The sequence below is a fragment of the Anser cygnoides genome, chromosome 1 (genome assembly GCF_040182565.1).
Source record: "Anser cygnoides isolate HZ-2024a breed goose chromosome 1, Taihu_goose_T2T_genome, whole genome shotgun sequence".
NCBI lineage: Eukaryota > Metazoa > Chordata > Aves > Anseriformes > Anatidae > Anser > Anser cygnoides.
Window position 1 is genome coordinate 100,058,860 of NC_089873.1, and position 20,746 is coordinate 100,079,605.

A 20,746-nucleotide genomic window follows, 5' to 3' on the forward strand; every position below is an offset into this window, starting at 1 on the left:
GGGCATTGAGGGAGTGAACGGTCTGGAAGAAAAGGGAGGGAGAGAAAAGGAACTTTGTTTCCCTATGCTCCCCACTACTATTTTCCTGTGCAACGTCGCATGACAGAGGCAAGGCTGTGTGATCTTCCGTGTCCCTTTACATTAACACTTGTCTAGCATGGTGTACATTTTCCAAGAGTAGGGCCTGCACCTTCTTAGGTTCCCATATGATGCCTAGCACAGTGCTTCCCAGCAGGAGCTGCACTCTGTCAGCACTGCTATGATCACTGCTCACCATCACTTCTTGTAGCAAGTGGATGTCCAACCCCAAAAGCAAAGCTGTTCTGTCCTGTGCGTGTAGATCTGAACCTGCTCACAAGACTTGGAGAAGGGGACTGGCATGAGCAGAGCCTGCTGGGCACATGCCAATGCAGCGGCACAAGGCAGCATGTCACTGGTGCAGGCAAAAAGCCCTGCCAGAAATCCAGTGCGACAGCTTCAACTGGATGTCACACAACAATCAGAACCACAGCAGACGTCATCCCAGATGTTTTGAAATGCCTGGAGATTTTCCTCTGGTAACCTGCCAGATTTGGCATGCATGTGCAATGTATGTAAGAGGCAAGGGAGAGACAGGTCCTTTCTGACCTGGCCATGGACCTGTTGCAATCACCTATTGCTTTTCACAGTGACGTTATCTTACTTCCAAAATGACCAGTCTCTTCTCCTGCCCACCCTTATCCAGCCAAAATGCACTAATTAATGTATACATTTATTAATCTATTCATTCATTCCTGTCTCTGTGATCTCATCTTCCCTACCATGCATTTTTTTCTGCTATTTGTTAACCTTTTACACATTGCCAAATCCTACAGAAGTTCTCTAGAGCAGCTGCCTTTGTTTATGTGCTAGTATACTGCCTAGTACCAGGGGATTTAATCCTTTCTTGGAATCTTTCATCATAATATAAGGCAATAAAACAATAATATTTACATTTTTTTTTTATCACTGCCAACAGCTCTGTGGCAAAAAGGGCTCTTTTTAATAACATGTACTTTTTTTTTTTTTTTTGTAGAGTGGCTGTTATGAAATATGTCCTTGTCATTTTTCTGGGACCATTCAGCAGCAGATGTCAGACAGGTTAATTATTATCATTTATTTGTGCAGGAAAGGTCATAAAAGTTGTCTGCAGCAGAGAACACACGCTCGTTGTCACCAAAAAACAGATGCTGCATGGAGAGAGGCTGGAGAAGCCACCTGCTCACCTCGTTGTGAAGCTTCTGCCTTCAGGCTAGTAGGACCACTTCCAGGAGTCGGGGGGAAATTCAGTCACCTTGGACTTTTCTGTCCTTCCCCCTGAACAGCCAAGGAGGGTGCTTGTTTTGGACAGTCACTGAATTTTGTGATCTGACTTTTTATTCCTCAGGGGTAGGACAGCCCATCAAGCCCATGTAAGCTGCAGCAGAGCAAGCCTTAGGAAGAGAGGATGGTATCAGACAGCAACATAAAAAACTCTGAGCTTAGTCCTAGCTTTCAAAGCTAGTAGGTCCTCTCGTACTTTAATAAATCTTTAACCCAAAGCCAGTAGTCCATTTCCACTTTGTAAATGTTAACTTTCAGGCCAAGGGAATGTAGTGGTGTATGGGTTAATCACACACCGTTTTACTTCATGCCCCTTCTCCTAGTCAGAAGAAATTACCGCTCTTTGGCTTGGATTGTTCACACAGCACTGACTTTCATTTGGTTGATCTAGTCAAGAAAGAGCTTGTATTTTTATTTATGAATTTGACTTGTGTTTGACATCTTGGGAAAAATCTGTGCTGAGAGGGAATTTGCCCATGCAATTTCAGTAGGTATTGAAACAGAGTTTCTGCACATTGATAAGCCCAAGGGACACAACAAGCTGTATCTCAATGATATAATGTCGAAGCAGGGAAAAGAAAACATATCTGTACTTAATGTTATTTGCAGCAGAGGATGGCTAAGCAGCTAAACTGTCAGAGCTAGGTTTCACAGTCTGTTTGGAGAGCACAGATAGCTCTGATCATGTAAACCAACCTCCTAATAAACATTCTGGGGGACTTTTCCTCAAAGCTGTGCTAAAGCGCATCTTTCGAAAAACTACTAATTCTACCCCCAAAAAAACTCCAAACAATAACGAATCTGCTTCCCTCCATTAACTGTTCCAAGCACCATCACTCTCACTGTTAAGAAACCACATCTGCAAATACGGATCTAGTTTCAAGACCTGTTTAGACACAGGTTCTGAGAATCACCGTTTATTGTAGTGCTGCCTGCACAGCTGCAAAGCCCTTACTCTGATTACATTCCCAAGACTTCTTCACTGGGTGTTCTGGTGTGCCATAAGGAGCCACAAAGGGATCCCATGCCCCATTTTCCCCATTTGCTGATCAGATGCTAGAATAAACCCGTAGTAGTACAAGCATATAACATTAAGAACAATACTTCAGTTTGTAAAGTCAGCATTTTGGCTATCTGTTAGGCTCTCACTATTTTAGGAGAACTTTGTAGTTGATTGGATGATTGAAATTTAAGAGGATCGGGACTGATTTTGTCCTCCTTTCTCCTCTTCCACCTAACATCTACCCAATTTTTTTTTTTTCTTCCAGTGTCTGTCTGAGGACTTAATGCACGGTGCTGCAGCAAAGCACACCCTAAGGAAAGCTTTACCTCTGAGCACTTTCTGGTAACTTGCCAGCCAGTGACAGGTTCATCAATAATGATAATAGCTTTTTGTCAAAGAAAACTAGCGCACTAAGCCACAGACAAGCTCAGCCCTATAAAAGAATCAAAGAAACTGGCATCCTCTTAAGGAAAGCGAGACAGGAACATGACTTCTAATGGGAAGAGCTGGCTAACAAAAGAAAAGGAAATAGAAGGATTAAGCTCTCTTTGCTGAAAAGCAGAAGCAGCCCTTCTCTCAGCAAAGCCTGTCACCTCCTTATCAACTGAGAAACGATGATTCGAGCACTGACTTCACCATACCGAACTGAAAAATCTACTGACTGCAGGCTCCGACACAGTAGTTTGTATCTCGTTTGTGATAAATGGAGCACATTACAGCTGCCTCTGCAAATATTATTGTTATATCAATAATGAAAATTGGTATTAAGGTTGCCCCCAAACCCCCATTACTGGGTAAGTTCAAAATGCTTAAAGCCAGTGGCACCTTTGCTACAGATTGCTGCAAAGAGCAGGCAATCCTGTTGCTACTAAGCCAAAAGCATACATTGAAGAGTTTAAGGTTACTGAAGATACGGTTTTCCTGTATTTCTGTTTGGAAATCAAGAGGGCAGCTTGGGGGGGTTTCCATAATTGGGACATATTTGTGCCCTCAGTCATTCACCTGGACATAAATCCACCAGAAAACTCTGCGAGCCCTCTGGGGAGAAGGGAGGCTCTCTGCTCATTTGCAGTACATTTCACCTGTGTCTGCGTCGAAGTCTAACACACCTCAAAAGTACACGCACAAGCCATCCTCCCTGACGCCTTAGACTGACTGAGCATTAGGTACACAGTACCTGGGCACATATTTCTGCCGAGAAAATAACAGAGAGAGGGAGTAGCTCCAGTTTAAAGCAACTGGGTAAAAGCGCCCCAATGTGTAATGTGTGCGCCTATGACACCACAGATAGATGGGAGGAGAGGACAAGGGAAACGGAGGGAGGGAGAGATGTTGGGGGGAGAGAAATGCAAAGAGCCAGGAGACAGAAAACAGGTGATCCAGCAAGAGAGACAAAGTGAGGTGGAGAGAAATCCCACAAACAGGTGGGAAGGGGAAATCAGAGGGTGCAGGAGTAGAGCACAAAAAGAGGTGGGACACAGAGGGGTCACACAGGGGAAGGAATTCACACACTGATCTCTGAAGTGGACCTAGCACTTCTTTTAGAAGTAAATGTAACTGTGTTAACATCCGTGATTCTATTACACATCGCGTTGTCCTAAAAGGAAAATAATATGCATGATTGGGGTAACCTGATGAGATCTTAACAAATAAGATACTCAATCTGGACTGGAGACCTGCGTGTATTAAAATAACTAAGACGTTAGATTCATGGCACTGCGTTAACGAAGGTATGAGATGATCACTGCGCCCTAGCTTGTGAGACAAAAAAATAAAATAAAAAAAACAGGGCTGGGCTGCATGATGAATATTTGGGAGAAAGATGAACAGTTTTTTTTAGTGACAATTTAAAACGGATGTTCAGACAGTTTAAGAGAGAGGTCAAGCAGAAGCACAGAAGGGATGGGGCAGTAAGGTTAAAATTGATTAAGAGAACTGGGACGGTCATTCCACATCACTGGATCCTGACGCTTCATATACACCACCGCCAGCACGAGATTCCATCTCTACACACAACAGCATGGGTACAACTATGGTGTGGTGTTAAATTAGTGTCACTTGTGTATGGATTGATTACCTCTGATTAAAACAAAGAGAAAGATGCACCTGATCACACACTCCACCTACTCTGCAGGTTACTGGTGCCTAAAAGGGACTATGCCAATTCCCATGGCTTGTCTAATTTATTATTCTCTACCCATTCTGCACTGCACTATATTTCAGACAACAGAAGCTACCACTCCAAACTAAAACAATATGGAGATATTTAATGAGAACTAAAGTGTGTGTCTGCCATGCAAATGCAAAAACCACAAAACAGGGATACTGCACTTATCCTAACCCCAAGCACAGGAAAACCATGAAATTCAGGGATTATAGAATCATAAAATCATAGAATCATAGAATATCCCGAGTTGGAAGGGACCCATGAGGATCCTCAAGTCCAACTCCTGGCACTGCACAGGTCTGCCCAAAAGTTCAGACCATGTGACTAAGTGCACAGTCCAATTGCTCTTTAAATTCAGACAGGCTTGGTGCAGTGACTGCTTCACTGGGGAGCCTGTTCCAGTGTGCAACCACCCTCTCTGTGAAGAACCTCTTCCTGATGTCCAGCCTAAACTTCCCCTGCCTCAGCTTAACACCGTTCCCACGGGTCCTATCACTGGTGATTACAGAGAATAGGTCACCTGCCCCTCCACTCCCCCTCGTGAGGAAGTTGTAGACTGCGATGAGGTCCTCCCTCAGCCTCCTCTTCTCCAGGCTGAACGGGCCCAGTGCCCTCAGCCGCTCCTCATATGTCTTCCCCTCTAGGCCCTTCACCATCTTCGTCGCCCTCCTCTGGACACTCTCCAACAGTTTAATGTCCTTGTACTGTGGTGCCCAGAACTGCACACAGTGCTCGAGGTGAGGCCGCACCAGCGCAGAGTAGAGTGGGACAATCCCTTCCCTCGACCGACTAGCGATGCCGTGCTTGATGCACCCCAGGACACGGTTGGCCCTCCTGGCTGCCAGGGCACGCTGCTGGCTCATACTCAACTTGCTGTCAACCACAACCCCCAGATCCCTCTCTGCAGGGCAGCTCCTCAGCGTCTCGTGGCCCAGTCTGTACATATAGCCAGGATTGCCCCGTCCCAGGTGCAGGACCCGGCACTTGCTTTTGTTAAACTTCATGTGGTTGGTGATCGCCCTGCTCTCCAATCTGTCCAGATCTCTCTGCAAGGCCTTTCCACCCTCATCCGAGCCCACAACTCCTCCAAGTTCGGTGTCGTCGGCAAATTTGCTCAAAACACCTTCTAGTCCTACATCCAAATCATTTATAAAAACATTGAAGAGGACTGGCCCGAAAATGGAGCCTTCAGGGACCTCACTGGTGACCATCCACCAGCCAGATGTGGCCCCATTTACCACAACCCTTTGAGCCCTGCCTGTCAGCCAATTGCTCACCCATCGTATGATGTTTTTGTTTAGCTGTATGCTGGACATTTTGTCTAGTAGGATCCTATGGGAAACCGTGTCAAAAGCCTTGCTGAAGTCCAAAAAGATCACATCAGCTGGTTTCCCTTGATCGACTAGATGGGTGATCTTATCATAAAAAGAAATCGAATTTCTCAGGCAGGACCTACCCCTCATGAACCCATGTTAGCTGGGACCAATGACTGCATTGGTCCCAGCCAACATGGGTTCATGAGGGGTAGGTATTATATTTAAACATAGCTTGAATATGCTAATATCCCTAACTTGGCCCCGATGAAATGCTACAAGAAGAAAAGTAGGTAAAAATACTTGGGGGAAAAGAAAGTGCTTAAGTGCTTTATAAAGTAATCTATTCTAATCTGGGACCACAGATGCTGAAACACTGTAATCATGGTCACATGGGTCTGCAATCATTTTTCAGGGCTACTGACAGAGAACAGCACAGAAATTTAGCCTTTGCCCTTTAGAATTATATCCAAATGACAGATTTCTAAAGGATTTCAGTGCATTAAAATTAACTGTATTGAAGTTTAGATTTATTTATGGCCTGGCAGAGTTAAGGGTGGTGATATCAGAATAAATGTTTTGACAACACAAAACGGCTTGGAACAACTTTGTTTCTCATTTTCTTTAAGTGAAACATCCAGACTAAAATACAAAAAGGTAAATTCTTTAATTCCCAATGTATCGAAAGCACTACAGTTTGATAAACAGATACATCAGAGCCATGCCTCCAGGGAAGCATCCTTCACTTTGCAGAGGAGACAGCAAGACTGACCATGAAGTCACTTGTCACACCATGCAGCAAGTCAGTTCAACAGTGGATGGAAATAACCTGGCCTGGACGATGAATATTTGGGAGGAAGATGAACACAGCTCTTTTGGGTGACAATTTTAAACTGGTGTTCGGAGATTTTCAGGCCAGACTGAGTTTTATGGCTCACAGCTGGATGAGTGAGCCCAGACAAATGTAGCTCAGCTCCAGCAGGAGCCACAGCCTCAAGAAAACTGTCAACCTGCTAACCTTCTACTGCTTGCCCACATGCTCCGTATTTTTCCTCAGTACTGGTCCTTTATCTTCTCTCCCTTCTACCACAAGAGTATTTACTTCTAATTTGCCCCTACATCCTGATTGTCATAACCTTCAGTCCCACTGACACACAGGACCTATGCATCCTGACCATCACAAGGTTTCTCACACTATGGCTTTGTTTCTTCTTTGTGGAGGCTCAGGAGTGAAACACTCAAACACAGGTAAGTTGCAACTAGAGCTTACCCTACAGCATGCTAAGCAATGCTCCTTTTTTATTAAGTGAAGAGCAAAAGCTGCTTTGGAAAGCTGCTGCTTCCATATCAAAGACCTGTGCAACCGTTGCTTCATGCAGCACCTTCAACTGAACAGCCTTCCTTACTCTGCAACACTCAATTCTCTTAAAGCTACAGGGTGAAGGAGAAAACAGGCCTAGCTTTCTTGACGTCCTCTACAGCTCCTTGGTAACAGGAGGGACTTCAGAGCTCCACGAGACAGAATCTGACCTTGAGAAAATAATTTCAGCTTTCATTGTCAAAGAAAGAGAGACAGACATTCGTGCTGTCATGAGCTGCATAGCTCAGACATGAGTTTTCTGCTAACAATATTTTGCTACCTTATTTTCCTTGGCCATAAAGTAAGTGTAAACTAATAACGTATTTCATACAGGCATCTAAAAGCTTAATGCACTCACATTTGCAAATGTTCTGAGACCTTTCTGGAAATGGCCTAAGGAAAAGTAAAGTATCCATATTTTTAGTAAGCTTGACTGGTGCACCTAGCTGTCATTTTTGTCCTGATTAGTGGCAATAGGCAGCTTTCCATTTATTTCCAAGCAGCTGCTAGGGAAGAGCTGCAGGCAGATGTAATCTGGAGACTGCAGAACTCAGCTCACTGTCATTTTCACACCAGCTTTTTACTTTCTCCTACTTCCATTTATTATTAATCTGTAATTATATCTAACTCCAGCTCCTAGTTAGCCTTTGCCAGAGGCTTAACCATTAGCAGTGACTATGAGAAACGAGTGGAAAGGAAAGGGAAAGAAGAAACTGCCAGGAATCAGGCTTTCACCACTCCATGTAATCCTGGGGAGCTTGGGCTATTTTGGAAGCAGCTTCCACAGTAGATGAGACCACCCCAAGTGGACAGTCCTGTGTCCTTAGCACTAAATATGAAAAGGAAACATCTTATCAAATAACTTACTTTCTAACCATACTCATTTTACACTTTTTAAAGGGCTTTGTATCCCTTTTAAATTTCTATCCATTCTAATTCAGCACTGGATGTTCTTATATTTCGTGTTTTCTGAACCTACTGAGTGTTCAGGCTCAGTAAGACCATGTCGCATATGTTCCACATAAGCACTGTATAAGACCACACTTTTTCCAGCATGTTTCATTGTATTGCCTTTTAACTTAAGAACAACAAGACACTCAAGTTTGAACAGAAAAACAGGAGAACCCGATTCACTTTTTCCTCTCCAAAGTAAACCATTTGAATTTAAGCAGCAGAATTAATATCACTTGTTTTCCACTTGTGATTTTTTTAGGCTTCGAATCCTTTTTCATCTCTCACCTATTGCTTTTATCCCTTCTGTTATATAGGGCTGAATAGTGCGTTTCAGGTAAGACAACACCATTCATTTAGTAATGGTGTTCTATTATTTTCCAGACCATTCCTTACCCGTTCTTACATTTTGCTCACTTGTTTTGTTCACTTTACTGCAAATGAGAAGCCCATTCAGTGTCATCTTTCTGTTAGAGGTAAGACGAATGAAATTCAATGCAAAGATTGTCCATAAGCTTCCAAAATAGAGAAAAAGATGTCAAATATATGTGCTATGCATGATAGTTTCCCACAGCAGTGTGGGAGGCACTGAATTTATTGCACACTTTCCCCAAATGTTCCCATATCTCCAGACGGCCTGCAATCCTAAGAAAGACTCTACGTTTCAAATTAGATTTCTGGAAAGTCTTCAAGTCTTTTCCAGCAAGAGTAGCTTCGGCAGTCTACCCAGCCAAAGCATGATTTCATTTTATTCTGCTTGACATAAGAATTATTGTCTTTAAGCATCCAGTGGGAATGGGAATGTGGTCAGAAACTCAGAGAAGTCATCTTCCACTTCTCCTTCAATGTTCAGTCGTAATGAAGGCTCTTCAGCGTTCCTCCTCCAAACCTCTTTCTTTCCGAGAAGCCAGGAATCTAGAGACAGAAAAGATACGTCATCAGAATCAGCAGGAGCTCCCTCTAGACCATATTCATGCGCCTGTTACCAAGCCAACTGCAACAATGCATTCCTCTTCCACGCTGTCTCCAGAATCAGGACTAAAATGCTACCTTACTGCGAGAGGAGCACCATCAATTAAACAAGAGGTAAAACTGGAGCATAGATCTTTTGTCCTGTGGCTTTTGTCCTCAAGGCTCTTTTGGCAAGGTTTAAAATGAAAGCCTTGATTTCTCGGGAAAATCTTAAACCAGTTAATTAAAGACTCCAAAGTCTGTATTTTGCCCCAGATTCAAATGCATAAAAGAATCTCTCCTCCACTCATTTTTGAAACTGTAAAATATTATTACTACATTCCATTAAACAACTGTTGATACTTAATGCTGTCTAACCTGAGACAGCAGTACTTCACTGGTAATTGAAAGTACAGTTTTATCAAATGGTGAAGGCTTAGAGAAAGCCATCAGAATAGAAATGGCTGCAACAATGCAGAGGATTAGCACTCCTATTTTCACAGCCTATCTGTATATACTGCTTACACTGTGACAATAACTGCTTACAAAAAAAAAATCTACTCAAAACCATCAGAAGCTTCTCTGGCTTAATGGTATTTCAAACATATTTGCAATTCAGTGCACCCTGAAAGAAAGGGATACATTGGTCTCTAATACTGTGTTAGATGGCTGTCCTATTGGTGGCTTCACAAAACGGTGATAACAGTCCAGAATAACTTCTATGTCTAACTACACATAAGCAGAAACAGCAGACTCAGTAAGCGCATCCATATTCTGATAGGAGATATAGTAAATTAAAATGGAAGGGGTTGGCCAACCATACAGATCATGCCAGAATACGGGCATGTATGGATGATACGGGAAGAGAATGTAATTCACAATACAAAGCAGATTGTGTAGGTTACACACCTCACTGGTAAACTGAGGAAGCTAATGAGCTTATTCAAAATAAAAGCCCACTACAGAAACACAATTAAATTTTAGTTAGGATTTTCAGACCTAAAACACAAACAGATATGCAAGGTATTCATCCAAGAATTATTTTGTTCAAGCCTGAAAAGCAATCAACTCTAAGAGAAGCCAGGCAGTTTTGCACACAGGTTCAACTAGTCTAAATTGCTCTGAGAATTCAAAACAGGAAAAATGAAATCATTATAACTCAAAAGTAGCAAGACACCAGAGCTAAAAACTTAGTTGCTTTAGCATTTTTAATATTAAAATCAGTAATTAAGAGTAACAATTATTTATTTATATGAGATCTGATTGAGGCCACTGCTACAAGCAATTTGAAACTTATCATTCAATTCATCCTGAGGAATTCTATAATAAAAGTACCCCAGAACGCAAGTGATTGAAGAAACCTATTGTAGAAAACCCAGAAACAGATTCATAAGATCTACATTAAACAGATCACTTCTGCTAATAACTTCATGAGGTTACATTGAAATCTCCAGTTCCAATTTGGATTTTGTCTCTTTAAATATGACTGCCCTCTGCTTAAGATTTGTTTTAAGCTTTAGAGCTGTTGTCAGAGAGGCAGATGAAAGTAGCAATCAGCAGGCTGTAATCTTTGGCATGAGGCCATAAGGAATATAAAGTTAATCTCTGGATAGCCACTAAAAGTGATCAAATAAGAAAACAAAAATCTTACGTCATGCATCAAAGACAACCAGCGCACAAGCAGATTTCTGCATTAAGCTATTATCCCCATGAAACAGAGACTTCCTTTCTCTAGGATGAGAGGAGGAGAGGAAAGGGGAGGAAAAAAAGCAATCTTGCAGAACTCAAACAGGAAAAAGCAAATTTATTACTAAAACGCGTAAGAACACACTCATAGGAAGTAATCAGTTTGTAATTCCAGATTTTTTTTTCACTAGCCGTAAGGGGCTTCAGCACAGCTACACTTTGTGATACATTTGATTGCATTTCATTGGTGCTATTCACTCTAATTTGCAAGCACCTCACAGATGTGATGAGTGGAACCTCACTATTCCCTATATGGAAGGCAATGCATGGAAAAACTGGGGCAACAAAAACTTGAAAGTGACCTGCCCAAATCAAGAGAGTCACTTCTCTTGTTCTTCACCAACTGCACTGAAAACAGTTCATTTAACCGTTTAGGAATGAATCACATGCTGGTATCATACTGCTGTTTTTCCTGTGGTTCCACACGCTCTATGATAACTACCTGTACAAAGCATATAATGCTAGTTCTAGCTGTGCAAAAATGCTTTTTCATTGACCTTCAAGACAGCATCTCTGGCCTAAACATGTAAACAGGCAGCTTGAAGCTGAGAGATCTGAAAGAGATCTTATTTGCCCATTCTACCTCTACTAGGTTAGCATACTTACTGCACTGCTGATCACATTACAGACACATATTTCAGCTGACAGAAGTCAGGCATTTTTCTTCCTATCCAAAGCAGCTGTGCTCCCACAGATTTAAAAACTCAACAACCAGCATAGATTAGCATTTAAGTCACACGAAGCCCATGGTTTAAAAACAGCCTCCATCAGCAGTTCACATGACACAGGGAAAAACAAAACAAAAAAGTATGAAAAAACTACAAACCTGACTGCCATCTCTTAAGAAGTATCTCTTCTCTATGACCTGGGGAAAACAGTGAGAGAATGATCTTAGCAGGCACAACATATGCATAACCTCAGATTCTAACCAACGCTTCACACCTGAGCACTGAAACTCATGACTAACTGGGGAGAAGTCTGAACCCAAGCCCCTTGCCCGGGACCTATTGCTTCAAGTGCAATGCTCTGTTACACATAGAAGGAGTTACCACCTCCAGTCATTCCTAGTAAAGTTGGGTTATCCTCAACTTCTATACACCTAATTAAATTAGCCCTCGTTTAGCAGTGGGGGACTTTGGTGTCTCCTTGTTGCATTGGAGGCAATGTTATTCCCACCCCTCTCTGCAGGTGCAGAGGTTTTGAGCACTAGCAGAAGCTCGTTCTGCTGTTGCCCCCCAGGCATTAGGTGATGTTTGACACAAGGCAGCCTTACTTGGTCTCTGAGAATGATGCACACACTGTCTGTGTCGAAGGGCACCTATGGAGCCAGCACCATCAATCTAAGAATCAAAAAGCGACCTGTCTCACTTTGTACAGTCTGCACCCTCCTCCAAATAAAATCCAGGCCAAATTTCCTCTTTTTAAAGAATGATCTGTTACAGGCACTGATCTGCTCCACAGGGAATGCAAAGTGCCTTAAAGCACTCCTGTCATTTTCACAGTAGGCCTTGATGCTCTCCTGTGCAGAAGAGGAATGTGCAAAGTTTCTACATTCCTGAAGTTTGCTTTAATGAGGAGCAACAGAGCTCACCAGAGTCCTGTAACTCCCCACATTACTACTTCAGCACACTGCAAGCCCTCTGGCCTGCCAAAAGACTCCAAAAGCATATGCAGAGTGTCTTTGCAGAGTTGTGAGTTCTTCTGCATTGCTCTGTATAGATCAAAAATCAAACTTTCAAGTGAATCAGCTACTTTCCAGTGGTCTCCAAGAGCAGACCAGTCTTCAGCTTGCCCATACCTAGCTTGAACCAACACAAGAAGCAGAATGTGAGAGGAATACCTTACTATTGTTCCGTGATGACATCAGACAGTGTTCAATATATAGAACAATAAAACCTATCTAATTGACTTGACTTACCTTATCAAAAAATCTGCTTAGCTTGACAGCGTTGGAAGAACCTGCCGCCAAGTAACGAGGATTGGTGCAATCCTAGAACCAACAAACCAATCACACGGAAATCAATGCAAGGAAGCCATACACATGGAAATCAACATACCATTTTCCCCCAAACATGCACATACAGTCAAGCTTGCATGGTGATATGTTTTGAATTTGAGACCAAAACAGTGTTGGTAACACCAATGTTGTGGCTATTGCTGAACAGTGCTCACACAGCATGTAGCCTTTCCATTCCTCACATCGCTCCACCCGCAAGCAGGCTGGAGGTGGGCAAGAAGCTGGGAGGAGACACAGCTGGGACGGCTGACCCCAGCTGGCCAAAGGGACATCCCATACCACAGGACGTTATGCTCAGCCATAAAAGCTTTGGGAAAGGAGGAGGAAAGCAGTGATGTTAGGAGACATGCCATTTGTCTTCCCAAGTAACCACTATGCATGATAAAGTCCTGCTTTCCTTGAAGTGGCCGACCATCTGCCTGCTGAGGGGAAGTAATGATTGAATTCCTTATTTTGCCTTGCTTGCATGCACAGCTTTTGCTTAACCTGTTAAACTGTCTTTACTTCAACCCACGAGTTTCCTCACTTTAATCCTTCTGATTCTCCCCCTCATTCCACTGGGTGGGAGTGAGCGAACAACTTAGCTGCCTAATGGGGTTAACCCACACCACACATATATACACGTGTTATATATACATATACAGAAATAAGTAATAGGGTCTTGACGTTTCATTCAAAAATACTTTGGGTCAAAACCAAGAAAGGGAACATTTAAACCCCAGCCATTGATTCCAAGCTTCGGTGACCTTATCTAACCCCCTCTACCTCCCTGTAGTGAAACAAAGGCTATCATTGCATCAAGTAACTGAGACAAATGATCAAAATGTGCATGACTCCAGCACTACTGAGAAAATCACTAGAAGCCCAATTTTTGTAACAACATCTCTACTTAACAAAAAAATCAGAATCACTCCCATTTAAAAAGAAAAACAACATTGGTGACAAGGATACTAACCAAATTTATCTCTTCAGCATTGAAATCCTCAGCCAAGAAAGCTGTTCTGGTCAAAACTTCATTACGCTTAGTTTCTGGGATCTGGTCCAGCTTAGTTCCTATTACCAGCAGTGGAATCTGGTTATCAGCAAACTGTTCACGGTCATAGTCACTGTTGAAGGAAATAAATACAATCCCGAATGGAGTGATGGTCATCTAAGTGGGCACAGGGGCACCATCAGATTCCCCAACCCTTTCAAGTAAGTGTAATTTACGGAACATTATTTATTTAAGTGAGAACATGCTCTATCTGTAAATTAAGGAAGGGTTTCTACATCTAACGCTCTACACAGAAACTGAAAGAAAAGAGAAAAAAACATGATTGGATTTCTTCTCTGCATAGAACTGCAGGTCAGAAAAATGCTAGATAATTTACACAAGCAGGAAAGAAACAGGAATTCCAGTACTGTACCAAGCATACATGGCCATCAAAGACAGAGCAGGAAGCTGGCAACTCTGTCTGACCAACCAAAGTTCCTTAATATAGAGTTTTTAAGGTAGGGCAATGAAATAAATTGCAACTGTGAAACACATTCCATGTTAAAGCAGGTTGAATGACACTTCTGAGGTGTCACATTACTAACTTCTTCCAGAGAAGGGCTACGAAGCTGGTGAAGGGCCTGGAACACAAGTCTGATGAGGAGCAGCTGAGGGAACTGGGGCTGTTTAGTCTGGAGAAGAGAAGGCTCAGTGGAGACCTCATTGCCCTCTACAGCTACCTGAAAGGAAGGTGTGAGGAGCTGGGGGTTGGCCTCTTCTCACAGATAACTAGTGACGGGACTAGAGGGAATGGCCTCAAGTAGCACCAGGAGAAGCTTAGGCTGGAAATGGGGAGACATTGCTTCTCAGAAAGAGCAGCCAGGTGTTGGAACAGGTTGCCCAGGGAGGTGGTGGAGTCTTTGTCCCTGGGGGTGTTCAAGGAAAGGCTGGGCGCTTAGAGACATGGTTTAGTAGGGTGATGGTTGGACCAGATGATCTTGGAGGTCTTTTCCAACCTTATTGATTCTGTGATTCTATATTTAAGTAAAGGTAGCCACTACAAGCTGAATACCAGCAAGCTTTGATTTGGATATGAATAATGATCAAAGATAGCCTATATAAAATTAATAGTATTTTAATTAAATGTCATTACAAGTCCAAGTTCCAACCATTGCCCTTAGGATGCCTTTCATTTTTACCGAAACCAAACCTTACAGAAAGTAACTTTACAAGTAATAACAACTTGATCAAGTGTTTGCTAAGGGCCTGAGCATCCGTCCCTGACAGAAGTGAAGCTTTTGAAAATTAAAAAAGTTGTGAAAAATCTTTCTGTAGAAAAACTGGAGAAATTTTCAGTTTACATAATGCAAACCCTGTCTTTCCCTTCTCCCATGTTTCTACAGAAGCACCTGTGCACCAGCACAGGCATAAATAATTGATTCTTCCCCAGAAAGCTGCCCGTTGCATTCCTGCTCATGCATGTGGTTTATCAATGATCTGAAAACCTCCCTGATTATGTGTATAACGGGAGCACAGAGATAACAAGAGGGCATACTTGACAAGATGTTGTAAAGCTAATTATTAAAGTGCTCTTTATGCAGCGTTCTTCAAGCTCTTTTTTTTTGGCACACTCCTGAAATCACTCCCACCCCTCAAAAAGTGAACTTCCTTGGTCTGGGTGCATTGAAGGGCAGGGTTTCGGAACAGAGACCAGCCATCCCATGATACTTACTGTACAAGTGCTTTGCATCTCTCGGTACAGACATACAAGCCTTCAGGTATCAGGGAATGGACCTACTCTCACAGAAGCCTCAAACAAATGAAAGACACAGTAAACATCTTTTTCCTTAAAGCAAGATCTACTGTTTGGGAAGCTACCAACAGAATGGCCTGATCAGCAGTGTGAAAAGAAAAGAACAGCAATATTCTTTGATACTCCCCTATTTTTTTATTTCTTTATTAAAAGTTCAGACACACCAAACATTGTGTGGTTTTCAAGTAGCCTTAGGGATGAACAAAGACTTCCGTAACAGCCTGGAATTACTGTGTCTTAATCGTGCACGTATGTTTTTCACTCACCCATTTGTCACAAGAACTCCCGTTGGAGCAACATCTCTGTTGAGTGCTTCCAAGGTCCAGCGATACAAATTCTGGGATGATTTCTTGTTGGTTAAGTCATGCACTAAAATTATCCCTGAAGTGAAAGAGTAGGTAGCAAGATGTTATTTAATGATACATATTTTTTTCTTATCTTCAGAAAATGACATCTGCAGGTTCCTAGATATCTGAGAATCAAGAAAGAGAAGTATAATCGGTAAAATAAATGAGTAAAGCTGACAATATCAGGATGCAACTGTTTTTTTAAAGCTGCTTATCATGTATTGAATAAGAGCTAAGAGAAAAAACCTCATGAAAGGAGGAAAAGAACAGCCATCTCAGGTTTAACCCATAAGAGGTTTGCAGGCATTCCCTGATTCTGCTTCATTGAGTCCTAAGGATACCCAAACTCTACCACTGCAGCAGAGAATTCAGCCTTTCTCTGTTTTGTGTAATTAGTAAACATTTTTTTTTGTCACACCATCTAAGAAGTCTAAAGGCTGTTTCTTTTTTTTTTTTTTTTTTTTTTTGAAGGGTTTACAGAGCACTGTTGCTTTCCTGCATTTTCAAAAACTGATGCCAAGTACCTGGGGAGGTACCCAAGGGGAAAACAGACAAACTTTCACGGTCCACCAAAAGGCTACTAGTTAAATATGAATTAATATGATGTCATGCATTATAGCTTCCGTCATTTTTCATTACTACAATCCTTCAAAATGTAAATTCTGAAACAGGAAAACTGCCAGACAAATCTAGCTGTACTATTAACAGACGCCCACTTCTGACCACAGTTCCTAACTCAATTACCAACTCCTGCTAGCAAATTTCTTCTATTTATTCGCACCTTCTGCAACCTGTGGAATGCTCCCACTTCCTCTAGACTTTAAACCATCATTAATTCAAGGACAAAATGGCATTATACCTTTTATCTTCATCGGGGGTTTGTTCTCAAAACACCTCACACCCCACAGATGTAGAAAACGTTAATTTAATGTTTATTTTATTATTTTTAATTGTAATTTTTTAATTCTTTCATTTAATCTCAACACCCAAAGATATCACCCACTGTATACACTAAAAACAAACCACATTTCCACACGCATTTTCTGCCACCCCACGTCACTGTGCACAGAGACTCACTGCTATGAGAGTTCCTAGCATGTCACAACCATATCCCTACTTCGAAGCATTTATCTCAGTAAGGGCATAAAAAGGCAACTAAACCATGTGCCCATCCCCAGCACAGTGAGAAAAAGCATGACACAACGTAACCTGGCCTATGGCAACAGACTGAGAGGCATTGCTGCATTGCTGTGAGAAACATGCCCCACCTCCTGACAGTCTTCCCCAGCTGTGTTTTTGATAGGTCAGTTCCCTTATCTGTTTCACTGAAAACTTACACAGAGAGTTGCACCAGCAGAAAAGACTGTCAACATCAAGGAAGAGTGGACAGGACCAATGACCACTCAAGGATACGTTCCTCCCACATAAAGGTCTGCGAGCCGCAGCCTTGCTGCATTTTCATTGTCTTAGACTACCACAATCCATGCAGCGGAGGCAGGGACACTGAAGCTGAAGATCTGTGATCAAATGAAGAGTAAACTGTATCTGACCTCGAAACAACCAGGTCTCCCTGACAGTCTGCACAGACACTGCCACAACCAAACATTAACCATCTTTTGATGTCAGGTTTTTCAGATCACCGCAAGCCTAGAAAGGACATGCAGTCAGGCAGAGGGAACGCATTCATCTTCTCTTCTTACATCAGGTCAAACTGGCAATTTGTGAGACAAGCTCTAATGAAAGAATTTATCTAATGAAAGAAACCAGAGCCAAGGCTAACTACCGACGCCAACGGTTTTCATACGCGAGCTGGCTAATACTATCTTTTGGGCAGTGGAGATAAATAACTCTATTTTAATAACTTCATCAATTATAGCTCAGATACATAACTTTGAAATTTCATCTCCTAATGTGCTGTTCTAGGATATTTCCAAGTCTGACCCACACAGGCTGGCACACTGTGAATTCTGTGTCAAGAAGAAATCCATCTTTTTCATGTACCAACAAGGCTTACTTTGTGAGCACAAATCAACTCAAATCTTATTTAGAGAGGTCTGGTTAACAATATAAGTAAGAGATACCTACACACAGTTTTCCCCCTCGAAAAGAGGAAGAAATAGCTACTTAAACAAGCACAGAGCAAAAATGTTTATTGTATGGCTTAACTCATTATTGAAGGTCCTCAAATTATGAGGAACAAAGAATCACAATATTTGAGGCAGATTTTCAGAAGCGGATGTTAATCTTGCATACATTGATTTTTGGTGAACTACTCATGGATGCCAAAAATAACAACTGAAATACTGCACTATTATGTTTATAATCTCTTATTCCCTACTTTAGTGGTTCAGATGAACCACCAGACCTTTAACTCAGTACCTCAAAGTCAGGGATGCCATCCTTTCAATGGAATAAAATATTACTTTCCATCATCAGCAAGTTGCAAGATTCAAGTACTAAAAAGTAACTTGGCAAACTGGATGAGCAGAGGGCAAGATGGTTATCAGAATATTGCAATCTTATGGAAGAACAGTTCAAATTTGTCAGAGTGGGATATAACTATCAAAGTTCCTACCATAAATTCAAGTTCATACCATATCATAAATTGAAATGTTTCTCAGCTATAGGTTTTGGAACTGAACAGGCGAGAAAATATTGATGATATTTCTGTATGTCTATCAGGCCTGGAAAGGTGAAGGCAGCCTTTTATGTCTGCAAGCATAGCTGGAAAGGACACCACCACAACTTCAAAGACTCCCTATTGCACCAGCTGCACAAGACTGAAGGGAAAGGTGGACGAAGCTCATTTGTACAGGTTTGCATAAAATAGCTTTCCAGTTTAAAACTGAATCCATAAATTCTCTCTAAGAATGGCATCAGTTTCTTTCTTGTATAAACGTACTGGAATCAGAAAAAAGAACAGGATAGCCCTCAGCCAGACTTAAAGGAGTCCTGCTCCAGAACCAAGAGAGAGCTCTTAACAGAAAAAGACACAGAAAAAAGATTTACACCAAGCAAACTTACCATTCAGTGAGTTATAAAATACTGCTCGTGTGCTTTTTACACTAGTGGCACTACCCACTGAACCTCCAACATCCCACAGCTCAATATAGTACGTCTTCTCTTCCGGAGTCCCTTCTTTGTAGTCATGGATCTAGTGGAAAATTCACATCATACATAACCACAACATCACCTTGTAGAAGTTAAGCCATACAATGCTTTCATGTTCAGGTGAAATACTGCACTATTATGTTTGCAATCTCTTATTCGCTACTTTAGTGATACAGATGAACCACCAGACCTTTAACTTGGTATCTCAAAGGAAGGGATGCATGGATAGAAATTTGCAAATTTTAATATCGACAGAATTTCAAACCTTTCAAGTGGGAAGGGACTGGATGGATTGAGTCAAGCGGTGGCCAGTAGCTATCATAGTTCTTTCTCCCACGAGATGGAGTTTGGCAAGCCAGCAGGGTCAGTTCTTTCCGCCCAGATATTAACAGACTTTACGCCTCATGGTGTACTTAGAAAGAGTGCGTTGCTAAAGCAGATGTAAAGACAAGGGCATGACTTCTTGTGCTTGTTAAAACCTATGTGCCTGGTAGTACTGCAGGACTAAGCGTATTGACACACTGGATTCCAACTCACTGCATCAATTTCCTCCCCAAATTCTCACTGCCATCTCAACTGAATTAATCAAGACCAAATTTTGGTTTACTCCCCAAATGGATTGCCGTGTTTCTTCCCCCAGATTTTGGAAACATGTTTTGGAATTCTTTGAGGTGAAACCCATAGGCAATAACATGGGACTGCTCCTAACCTATGTCACAGCATTCCAAGGAGAATGCAGCAAATTATAAAGGATGAAAGTGTTTATTGCTATGCCACGTAGGGCTGAAAGCTTCTTGATGAAGAACCTCATTCCTCTGCAACGAGCAGACAGCACAAGAGGTCACGCTCTGTACCCTCCAAGTAAAACAAGTTAACGCTTTTTTCCCCAGTGGGTTGGGCTGACAATTTAATGGTGCTCTGACTGTTTCTTGGGTAAGTCCTGTGCCTTCTGACTTAACCTGGCCACTGGGCAACCTGCAATGCGCTGGTGGCCGCAGCAGCCAGGAGCTGCTGTGAATTCACTCTTAGCAACCTCCTCTTCTTATTCAGTGCTTTTTGTTTCAAAGGACTGTTTTCAGCAAAACAAAACCTTGAAGCACAGCTCTTCCTGAGGTGGAAATGAACACAAAAAGGGTGAAAATAAAAGCCGTGGCCCTTCACCCTTTAAACTCCTTCACCCTTTAAACTTTTACTTAGCGAGGGGCCCAGCCCGACACCTACTCGGACGTCCACCGAGCAGCCCACCGTCCACGACGGGTTTCCCAGCACCTGGTTGTGGCACAGCAGGTGCACGAGCGACGACTTCCCCACACCTGCAACGGCACGAAGAAAACGGGCCCGGTCAGCGCCGGCACCCAACGGCCGCCGGTAACGGCCCTAACGGCCCCAACGTCCGCCGGCCCCATGGTGAGGGGGGGACAGCGGCTCACTGCGCATGCGCCGCGGTAGCGGGCGGGAGGGGGGGGGGGGGCGCCCCGGGGGTGGGCGCACTCACCGGAGTCGCCCAGCACCAGCACCTTGACCCTGTCCAGCGCGGCCATCTTAGTCTGCCTAGCAACCGCGCCGCCGCGCCCCGCCTTCTCCCATCCGCCTGCCAATCGCTGCTCGCGCCCTTTCGCTTCCTCTCATTCCATTGGCTGGCTGTTGGAGGAG

At 42.7% G+C, this 20,746-nt stretch overlaps 1 protein-coding gene across 2 annotated transcripts; it reads right to left on the bottom strand.

Moving 5' to 3' along the window:
* Positions 1 to 6,467: 6,467 nt before the first annotated feature.
* On the bottom strand, positions 6,468 to 20,723 carry RABL3 (RAB, member of RAS oncogene family like 3). 2 transcript variants are annotated; one of them, XM_048047658.2, is made up of 9 exons: positions 20,589 to 20,723; positions 20,315 to 20,406; positions 19,007 to 19,136; positions 15,902 to 16,016; positions 13,805 to 13,955; positions 12,751 to 12,822; positions 12,106 to 12,172; positions 11,659 to 11,697; positions 6,468 to 9,050 (listed from the first exon to the last, which is right to left on the bottom strand). In XM_048047658.2, the coding sequence occupies exons 1-9, from the start codon at positions 20,632 to 20,634 to the stop codon at positions 8,914 to 8,916; spliced, it is 849 nt and encodes a 282-aa protein (XP_047903615.1). In that variant the 5' UTR covers positions 20,635 to 20,723; the 3' UTR covers positions 6,468 to 8,913. The 2 variants fall into 2 exon arrangements, with proteins under 2 accessions (XP_047903615.1, XP_047903616.1); XM_048047659.2 differs by lacking the exon at positions 12,106 to 12,172 and having other exon boundaries at positions 20,589 to 20,718.
* Positions 20,724 to 20,746: the final 23 nt, after the last annotated feature.